At 42.2% G+C, this 11,408-nt stretch overlaps 1 protein-coding gene across 1 annotated transcript; it reads right to left on the reverse strand.

The window, feature by feature from the left end:
- Positions 1-524: 524 nt before the first annotated feature.
- On the reverse strand, positions 525-10,261 carry LOC141121324 (thrombospondin-4-like; the record flags this gene model as incomplete). Its single annotated transcript, XM_073611094.1, is given in 3 exon segments — positions 525-715; positions 8,973-9,024; positions 10,179-10,261. Coding segments are annotated over 3 exon segments (326 nt in total), but the record flags the coding sequence as incomplete, so codon positions are not given.
- Positions 10,262-11,408: the final 1,147 nt, after the last annotated feature.

Below are 11,408 nucleotides of genomic sequence, written 5' to 3' on the forward strand. Positions count from 1 at the left end.
TGCCCCGAGCTACATCACCAATCTTGTCTCCAAATATCACCCAAATCATCCTCTCCGCTCTTCTCAAGACCTCCTACTCTCAAGCTCTCTCGTCTCCTCCTCCCATGCTCGTCTCCAGGATTTCTCCAGAGCCTCTCCCATCCTCTGGAACTCGCTACCTCCACTGGTCACTATCCCCTACTCTTGCTACCTTCAGTCGATCCCTGAAAACTCATCTCTTCAGGGAAGCCTATCATGTCTCCAACTAATCTCCTACCACTTCCATCAGCTCATTCCCCACAGTTACAACCTTTTGTACAACCTGCCCCACCCTATTAGATTGTAAGCTCTTCTGAGCAGGGCCCTCTTCATCCTCTTGTATTTTATTGTATTGTAACTGTATTGTCTCCTTTTATATTGTAAAGCGCTGCGTAAACTGTTGGCGCTATATAAATCCTGTATAATAATAATAATACTTTAGCACACTAGCGCTTGCTATTTTTACAGTACTTGTATTATAAATATATATGTAAAAAGGTATATACCTCATCTGTGTCAGTACAAATGATGCCGTTGCCCGTATAACCCTCTGGACAGGGTCCACACTGGAAACCACTCTCTGTTTCGGTGCATCTCACCCCTTGGAAACAGGATGTTGCGGCACATCGAGGTTTAGGAGGCGTAGTAGGTTTTGGCTTAGGAGGTGGTGTTGGAAGAGGGTAGTCTGGAGTTAAGCCTGAATTAGAAAAATTATTTTAGTTAAAAGCAAAAAATAAATATGTTTAGAACTTCAAAACATTTATAATTTTTAGGCCTCATGCCCACGGACGTTTTTACAGCCACTTTTTTGAGCGTTTTTTGCAGCTTAAAAACGCCTCTCCATGTTAGCCTATGGCCTCATGCCTACCATGGCGTTTTTGAGCTGTAAGTGGCATAGGCGTTTTTAAGCTCCAAACAAAACCCAGGACCAGTGCGTTCTGAGGCTCCAGCGCTAGAGCTGAAAAAACGCCAGACACCGGTAAAAGGTGTTAAAAGCGATATAACAGGGCTTAACGCTGTATACACAGCGTTATGCACCGTCCCGCGTTTCTCTGTCTCTATTCAAAACCAATGGTTCCCTATGGGAGCCCACTGATTTGAATAGAAGTCTCAACAGAAGTCGGATCAAGATGATCCGACTTGCGTTGCGACTTGTGTGCTGAGATTCTTGAAGGGGAACCCCAACAAAATTTTGGGTGAGGTTCCCCCCAAGATCCATACCAGACCCTTATCCGAGCACGCAGCCCGGCAGGTCAGGAAAGGGGGGGGCAACGAGCGAGCACCCCCCCTCCTGGATCATACCAGGCCACATGCTCTCAACACGGGGGGTGGGTGCTTTGGAGCAGAGGGGGGCCCTTACCCCCCCACCTCAAAGCACCTTGTCCCCATGTTGATGAGGACAAGGGCCTCTTCCCGACAATCCTTGCCCGGTGGTTGTCAGGGTCTGCGGGCGGGGACTTATCGTGATCTGAAAGCCCCCTTTAGCAAGGGCCCCCCCCAGATCATGGCCCCCCACCATAGGTGAATGAGTATGGGGTACATCATACCCCTACCCATTCACCTAAATAAAAAAAGTGTCAAAAATAAACACACTACACGGGTTTTTAAAGTATTTTATTAAAGCAGCGCTGGCTCTTCTCCTCTCTCTCCGCTATCTTCTGCTCTTTTGCTGGGTCTTTTGCTCTTTTGCTGGGTCTTCTCCCCTCTCTGGTCCTTCTCCGCTATCTTCTGCTCTTTTGCTGGGTTTTTCTGGGTCTTCTCCCCTCTCTGGTCCTTCTTCGCTATCTTCTGCTCTTTTGCTGGGTCTTCTCCCTCTGTTCTTCTTCCGATGTTGACTCGACGCGATTTTCCGGTGTAATGCTGGGTCCACCATGTGCAATGACTTATATTGGCATGGGGCGGGGCCACCCGATGACATAGTTAGAGAACACGATACTTTAAAAACCGGTGTAGTGTGTTTATTTTTGACACTTTTTTTATTTAGGTGAATGGGTAGGCGTACGATGTTTCCCATACTCATTCACCTAGGGTGGGGGGCCGTGATCTGGGGGGCCCCTTGTTAAAGGGGGCTTCCAGATTACGATAAGTCCTCGCCCGCAGACCCCGACGACCCCGGGCAAGGGTTGTTGGAAAGAGGCCCTTGCCCTCATCAACATGGGGACAAGGTGCTTTAGGGTGGGGGGGCGCAGGGGCCCCTCTCTGCCTCAAAGCACACACCCCCCATGTTGAGGGCATGTGGCCTGGTATGGTCCAGGAAGGGGGGGGCGCTCGCTTGCCCCCCCCCTTTCCTGACCTGCCGGGCTGCGTGCTTTGATAAGGGTCTGGTATGGATCTTGGGGGGAACCTCACGCAAAATTTTGTCGGGGTTCCCCTTCAAGATTTTCAGCACACACTGACTTCTGGTGAGACTTCTATTAAAATCAATGGGCTCCCATAGGGAACCATTGATTTTGAATAGAGACAGAGAAACGCGACTGAAAACTAGCGTGGTTAAACGGGTATTGATGCCAATGCAAAATGCGAAAAAAAATCGTGTTTTTAACGCCGCTTTTTTCCTGGCGTCGGTACTAGCTTTGCAGCTTGTTTTTTAAAACATCCGTGGGCATGTAGCCTAATTAAATTTTTAGAGGATTTTTGAAGGCTATTTTATTGATTCTATTATTTTAAAGTGTTCTTTTTTGTTTTTTCTACATTATGAATCTGGGCCAATGAACGTTATGGCCTCTTTCACACTGCTCTGCTGCATTGGGGTGCGTTACAGCCAACTAACATTTTATTAGAATTTTATCTATTAAAGTACATTGGGTTCATAGCTCGGTACAGCACTGCACTGCCAATCATGGGCTGGACTGAAGTTTAACTCACCCAGTTATGATAATCATCTGTTACCGGTGCATTAAAATCACACTTTAGCTACTTTTTTTTGCTAAGGGACGCCTGGTTCTATCCAGTCAGAGTCTCGCCTTTTCTGTAGCCAAATGTGAAATAAATAACACCTAGACTAGGACACAAAGTCACAGCTTTGAGCATTAGTAACCATTGCATTTCATCCTGTCCCTGGTTTCTTTGGAGAGCTTGCTGTTTGATAACAATAGAAGATGATGACATTGGTGCAAATTTAGCAACAGTACAGTTTTTATTTCATTGGGCAAAGTTAATTGAGATACAGTGCTTTGAAAAAGATTTCATACCCCTTGAAATTTTCCACATTTTGTCATGTTACAACCAAAAATCGAAATGTATTTTATTGGGATTTTATTTGATAGACCAACACAAAGTGGCACATAATTGTGAGTTAGAAGGAAAATGATAAATGGTTTTCAAATTTTGTTTTACAAATAAATATGTGAAAAGTATGGCGTGCATTTTTATTTAGCCCCCTTTACTCTGATACCGCTAACTAAAATCTAGTGGAACCAATTGCCTCCAGAAGTCACCTAATTAGTAAATAGAGTCCACCTGTGTGTAATATAATCTCAGTATAAATACAGCTGCTCTGTGAAGCCCTCAGAGGTTTGTTAGAGAACCTTAGTGAACAAACAGAAAAGTCCAGACCTAAATCCAATTGAGAATCTGTGGCAAGACTTGAAAATTGCTGTTCATAGACACTCTCCATCCAGTCTGACAGAGCTTGAACTATATTGCAAAGAAGAATGGTCAAAAATGTCACTCTCTAGATGTGCAAAGCTGGTAGAGACATACCCAAAAAGATTTGCAGCTGTAATTGCAGCAAAAGGTGGTTCTACAAAGTATTGATTCAGGGTGGGTGAATACAAAAGCACGCCACACTTTTCACATATTTATTTGTAAAATATATTGAAAACCATTTATCATTTTCCTTCCACTTCACAATTATGTGCCACTTTGTGTTGGTCTATCACATAAAATCCCAATAAAACACATTTACGTTTTTTGTTACATTGTAACATGACAAAATGTGGAAAATTTCAAGGGGTATGAATACTTTTTCACGACACTGTAGGTGCTTTCAAGAAGTGTGACAAAACCAAACTATTTAAAATGATATGAAATAAAGGGTGGTTGACCAATTCAAAAACTTTTTATTGACCTTTTATAAAACATTCAATATTTTTGGAAAGTAATCAAGGGTCAATGGATTTCTAAGTTACATACTATATGTACAATACAAAAATAGATAAAATAATTTCAAAATGAAATACCAAACTATTCATTAATAACTCATACAATAAATACACAGGTACAGACTGGCGATCTAGATACTCTGTTAAGTCACAGAATCATTGGGTTTTGTGGTCTGCTCATTCTCTTTCAGCCCTTCCAGAAAAAAAATCTAAACTGGCTATAGCTATTACATATCCTGCTCTTGGTCCCAAATACCTTACTAAGTCTGCTGCTGTGCCAGTTCATAAACTTTTATGCTTCATTGGCCTTAGGACAACATAGTTAGTCACATAAGTGTGGGCTGTGGCTGCATATTTTACATGACGAGCATTTTTATTCACAGTTTGCCAATATAAATAAATATTTTAACAATTCTATGATTGTTGACTATCCTAAGTAGCTAATCTATAGGTAATGATAAATGCAGTATTAAAAAAGCAATCACAAAAAAGTCCAACAGGAGAGGGGGTAGAGGACTAAAAGTCCCAGCAAGCACCAAGAGGATTCCATGTGACAATCGCACAATTCAAGGAAGATAATGGTGACAGACCCTCCACCTTCAGAGCAATCGCTTCACTCACCTTAAGGACTGGACCACTGAATTAACAGATGGTCAAATAGGCAGGTCCCTTCATAGGGTAAATGATCTAGGCAAAGACAGGAACTCCAGTAGATTCCCCGGAATATACAAAAGGTGAAGCAAAATCAACTCTAAGTGCTCACTGTGGATCAGTTACAAAGAAGCACCGCTGACAAAGTTCTCTGGACGTAACGCGTACGGGGGAGGAGCTACGCGCTGATGTCACCCGCTGCTAACCCGCATCTTACACACCACTCAGCCATCTGTGATGTAAATGTTGTTTTTTAAACAGCTGTTTGTGAGTAACCATTTTTAAAATAAAGCTGCTTTGTAACTGATCCACAGTGAGCACTAAAGCCTCGTACACAAAATCGGTGACAGGCTGTTGGCGGAAATTCCGACTCTTTGTATGCACCATCGGACAATTGTTGTTGGACTTTCCACGGACAAATGTTCGATGGCAGGCTTTAAAATTTTCTGTGGACAAATGTCTGTTGTCGGATTTTCCAATCATGTGTAAACAAATTAGTCGGACAAAAGTCCAAAGTACAAACACGCATGCTCGGAAGCAAGGACGAGCCAGAGGCGGTCGGTCTTGTAAACTAGCGTTCGGAATGGAGAATTGACATTCATGACGCGGCAAATTGTGAAATCTCCAAATGCAGCGCACATTCTCTTCTTCTTTAATGGGATAACAATGAAGCTGCTTTGCTGGTGATACTGATGGAGTTCTGCCAAACGTATTTTAAAAGGCTTTTATTTTCTATTGATATCAAGAATAAAATTATTATGCTTTTTTTTTTTTTTTTTTTTTGGGCAAGTTACCACAACACCATTATCCTGTAGTTTTTAAGATCAAAGATACAACTATGTTGGTGTTCCTTGTCAATTTTACATTGTATTTTTTAAATGTAACTGCCTACTCCCAAACTGTAATTTGAAGTAAAACACACAGCCAAGTATTATTCCCCACAATTTTTTTTATTGTGCATTAAAAAAAGAAAACAAATACAATTGCTATCTGCCAATAGAACTTAACCAAAAAGTGCATTCTATGCATCCAAAAATATAGAAAATATACCAAATCAAATCATTATTCAACCAAAAAATAAAAAAAAAGCCTCATGCATGTGTCCTGCTTCTTAATATAGGGGGTCAACAATGCCAAGAGTTGATGAAAGCAGGGGTCCGTCATCTGGAGATAATTCCAAAAATCATCTGGATTATTCTACTGGAGCTCCCGCAGCAAAGGCATATGACATAATTGGTCATCATTATTAAAGCAACCAATTTTTGGTCCAAGAAATCCTCCTCCTTCTGTTCTTGGACTGGACTTGGGTCAAAGCAATAACTCCAAGGCCAATAATAAATAACAGCCATGTTGCGGAATCCTCCGATTCCGCAACATGGCTGGTTGACGAACGGCCGTTCAGAAACTAACTGAAAAGCATGAAATGAAAAGCGTGAACTGAAAAGCGCTAAATGAAAAGCGCGAAATGAAAAGCGCAAATCAACACTCACCATATTCGACTAACACAAAATTAGCAGAAGGAGCCCAAAGGTTGGCACCAAAGAGTTGAAAAACCACGTAGTACGTTACTACGTTCGTGTTTGGTGACCGACAATTCTTTACCGTTTGTATGCAAGACAAATTCCAGGCACACACCTTCGGACAAAAGTCAGAGGTTTTGTCTGCGGAAAATCTGATCGTGCGTACGAGGCTTTAGAGTTATTTTTAGTCACGTGGAATCCTCTTGGTGCTTGCTGGGACTTTTAGTCCTCTTCCCCTCTCTTGTTGGAATTTTTTGTGATTGCTTTTTTAATACTGCATTTATCATTGCATTTTAATTTACTCATTCTTGCGCTGCACCTTACCTTATGCATTTTACTTTGATTATGTGATGATCTTTTTGTGCTAGCTGCATTCGTTTTTAGATTATTTAGGAATTATTTTTTGCGCTGATTGCATTATTTGTATTTAATCTATAGGTAATGGAATGCAGAAGAAATGGGGAAAGATCTCCACAAAAATGGGTGTAACTTGTTGCCTCTGAAGCAACAAATGGATTTTCAGGAGAAGGAAACTAAGATCAAGTATTACATTACAATGTATGTACAGAATTCAAGAAACATTACAGGGATTTTATCTGTCTAGAGCCACTAAATCTTAAAGAGGTATTCAACCCAAAAGAAAGCATTATATTTCAGCTTACCAAATACAAGATATAAAATCAGTGCATATAGTTGGAAATACCAATACAATTCACACAGTAATTGTGATGTGATGTTGTCTGTACGGTCAACGTTTAGCCAAATTAGTGGCAAAACATTGACCGTACAGACAACATCACATCACAATTACTGTATGAATTGTATTGATTTTTCCAACCATGTGCACCGATTTTATATCTTTTATTTTCAAATGAAGTATTTTCCCCCTTCTTGCTTTGGGGTTAATTTCCCCTAAAAAAAATCTTTAAAAATTTGTTTGATAAAATTTTGTTATTTTACTCAGTATGTCTCCTCTCTGTGGCTGCTATAGTCTGTTTTTGTAAGATATTAGGGATTCCCCCGTTATTGAGTAAAGGGTATTACTAAGTTATCTCAAGTCCTGGTTTGAATTATTGATCCATGCAGGCATGGGGCTTGTTCTTGCTACATTTGTGTTAAAGGGGTTGTATAGGTTTGTTTGTTTTTTTTTTAAATAACAAACATGTCATACTTACCTCCACTGTGCAGTTCGTTTTGAACAGAGTGGCCCCGATCCTCGTCTTCTGATGTCCCTCGGCAGCTGTCTCGGCTCCTCCCCGCAAGAGCTAACCCCTCTCTGGGAAGAGCTCTCCCAAGGGGGTTAGCTTGCAGGCACGCTCCCGTGGGATACAGTCGGCGGCCATAGCCGCCGAGTGTATCGCTCGGCCCCGCCCCCGGTGCGCTGCGGAGATTCGGGGCTCAGGTAAATAAAACGTGGGCTCGGGGGGCCGGAGAGTGCAAGGTGTTTTTTCACCTTAATGCATAGGATGTATTGAGGTGAAAAAACATGAAGCTTTACAACCCCTTTAATTTTGACCCACATTCCAGCTCAAAAAAAAAAAAAAGAAGAATGATGCACCACGATAGGCAGAATTAAATACACAAATACATCGGAAAAAGTGTTGTAAAGGTGACGCCTGTTAGTGGCTATTAAAAAATATAAATATAAAATAAAAAAATAGTAAAAACTTTTTTTACATGTATTATGAAAGGTGTCTTTTTAGAATTTCTTAAAAAGAAGATTTAAAGCTCCAAAAGTTAGCATAATTTAAATATTTTTTTAGCCACTAACAGTTATCTTTTTGAAAACATGTATTTCTGCTTTTTCAACCCACATTCTGCAAACATGGTTGCTTTTGTATCTGCCTGAACCCAGCTCTTGAATCTGTCTTGGTTTCTGGTACAGTGATATTGATAAGTGTCATGATAGGCAGTGGCGACCGGTGGTATTATTTTGGGGGGGGGGGGGGGGGGACGGCCAGCCAACCCCCCCCAGGTCGGTTCGGGTCACCCGGCCGCAACACTTACCCCGGGCTTCCCTCCGTGCGACCGGCTTCCCCTGCGTCTTCTCTCCTCGCGTCTCCTTCCGGTGGCCAGCGTAGCTTCTCCACAGGCTTCCCTCCGGGCGACCGGCTTCCCCTGCGTCTTCTCTCTTCGTGTCTCCTCCCGGTGACCAGCGTAGCTTCTCAGGCTTCCCTCCGGGTGACAGACTAGCTTTCCCTGCATCTCCTCTCCTTGTGTCTCTTCCCTCCTCCTCCCCGTGGCCAGCGTAGCTTCTCCTTTAGGCCAATCGGGAAACGGGGATCAGACCTGCTTCCTGATTGACTGGGAGGAGATTTAGTGTGACAATAGCAAATATTCATTCTCTAGTGTCACACAACTGGGTGGGCTTCTCTGCGCCCTGAGTCCACCCTATTTTGAAGCCTATTAGAGCCTCTGGCTCTAATCACATGCTTAAAAAAACACCCCCCCCATTGGAATCCATGCATTTGGTGCTCTGCGTGTAGATTAGGGGCCGGACGCATGGATAGGGGGTCAGCGTCCGTGCGCTCCTTATGGACGGGCCGCCACTGATGATAGATACAGAACATATAACACAAGGTAGGGTTAGCACATGAGAAAACAATTATTGTATATATTTTTTAGACCATGGATAGTATATGATATGAAAAATGATCAGAATTGTTTTCAAAGCACTAACCACAAGCTTGGCATTCTGAGACAGTGTTCCTCAAAAACATGGTTTCCTTCACCTAGGGAAGACAAAGAAATAAAAATGTTTAGAGTAATATTACCCAGAGAAAACAAGCAACAGAAAATCAACCAATGCAGGAAATTTATATTGAACTGAAAAACTGCCCTTGTGTCTGTAGTACTTACAGACACCCAGGACAATTATTCTGCACAGCAAGCTCTTGAACTGATAGGTAAGAATACCTTTCTTTATAGCTATTGCGCCTATCAGCACGGACCTCCTCTTGCAGTTTCTATGGAAATAAACTTCCATGCTCTGCTGGTTATGGAGCAGTCTGGACAGATTTTGGCAAAAGAGTAGCTTATCATGCCTACAAATCTGTCTCCTATAGTCAATGATCAGTCTAGTTATATTTTACAGACTTTTCTCTGAGAGACGTTTGTTTATCGATCAGAGAATGGCCAGACTGAAAGCATCCGAAGAGCCACATATTTTTTTTTGCAGTTCTGCACCCACTAATATATACAGTAACCATAAAGCTTAATTGACAAGGTAATGAAAAACTTAAATTGATCGTAAAGGGGTAAATTATATATATTTTAAATAACAAACATGTTATACTTACCTGCTCTGGCAATAGTTTTGCCCACAGCAGCCCTGATCCTCCTCTTCTGGGGTCCTTCACCTGCACTCTTGCCCCCCCCCCCACCACCACCACCAAGGGCACTCATGTGTGCTCGCTTCCAAACTGGCTCTGTGTGTCTATAGGCACACACAGAGTGTGGCTCGGCCCTGTCTCACTGGTTGTGATTGACAGCAGCGGAAGCCAATGGCTCCCTCTGCTGCATCTGAGCCAATAAGGAGGGAGAGAGCCATGCACAGTGCTGTTTTGGGATCGGGTTTAGGTAAGTGTAAAGGGGGGGGGGGGGGGGGGGGGGCTGTGTGCAGAAGGTTATTTACCTTAATGCAGTGAAGGCATTAAGGTAAAAAATAAATAAATTAATTAAAAACCACTTTAAATCTGTTTTGCTCCTAGGCTCCTAGACTACAACTAGTTTTGAAGGTCTTCACCAACCACGTGAATGCTATAAATGTTCATCTTTTTGTGAGCTGATTTTCATACATATTTTGATATTATCATCTGCTAAGTTACACATTTATAAACTATCAACAGTAAAGTCAGAAATGAATATTATTGAATGTTCCACTCACCTGTTGTCTCATGACATCTCTGAGTTCCCCCAGTAGTTGGTTCAGCTGTGAAATTTGCCCTAAAAGCTGCCTGCTGACATCACCTGCAAATAAAAATAATTATCATGGAAAACGCAGTTCGTAACATAATAGACTTAAGAACATCTACAACTGATCCGACAATTTTTGGGAGATACTGAGGTTAAATCCAGGGGAAGAATGAGGATATTTGCCAGCACCCCATGGTTCATAAAGTAGCGTCCAAACATGCCTGACGAAGGGGTCCTGCGTGACTCTGAAAAGTTGCACTACCTATTTTGTGATGTGATCGTGCTACAATAAAAATCGTTTTGACGCTACTTAAAGATTCATGGTGTGCTGGCAAATATCCGCATTGTGGCTTTCTGCAGCTGGTGGTTGCTGCAGCACCCAAAACTCTAGAGCTTTATCCAGGAACGTGTGCGATGGGAATATGGAGTATTATATATAAATCCAGGGGAGGACTGGGCTGTGAGGCACAAATGCATTTTCTCCTGAGAAATATAGTGGTGAATCCGCGCAATGGGAATAAGTAAATGGAAATAAAGTAACCAAATAGTATGTAAGGACTGCTGCCTCCACAAAAGCAATCCCCACCGAAGTGGGGAAAACCAAAGTGAATGAGGAGTTGATGTGTGGGTGTGGTGCTGTCCTCATAAGAGTGTACAAAATATATATAAAAATAAATAAAAAAATATAAATAAAATTCGATCTTCTAAAGTGATGAACCACTGAGACCAGTTATATATCATACACATAAACGTATACCATAGCCAAATGAAAAGTGATCCACTCTATATATTGGGGGGGGGGGGGGGGGAGGAGAGAGGGGGGAGGAAAAGGAAGGGGGGGAAGTGGGGAAAGGCAAGGGTAAACTCGGGAGTGGTATAATACAATAGAATGCAAATGAAGAACTTTGTGAAGTGCATATATTAAAGTGACTTGTGCTCCATGCAACAATATAATGTCAGGCAAATATGGTTGGCTTATTAGAGTAAACAGTGACTTGTGCTCAGTACAGCGTTGGTGATTTTAAACAGTCCTTATGAATTTCTTGACATTTGGGGTAAGCAAGTGTACCCAAAACAACATCTGCTGCTTGAATTTCTATGGTGCCCCGGGTGGTTGTGTCTCTAAGAGCCCTTTCACACTGGGGCGGGGGCGGCGTCGGCGGTAAAACGCCGCTATTATTAGCAGCGTTGTACCGTCGGT

Source organism: Aquarana catesbeiana, unplaced genomic scaffold (genome assembly GCF_042186555.1).
Source record: "Aquarana catesbeiana isolate 2022-GZ unplaced genomic scaffold, ASM4218655v1 unanchor157, whole genome shotgun sequence".
Classification (NCBI taxonomy): Eukaryota; Metazoa; Chordata; class Amphibia; order Anura; family Ranidae; genus Aquarana; species Aquarana catesbeiana.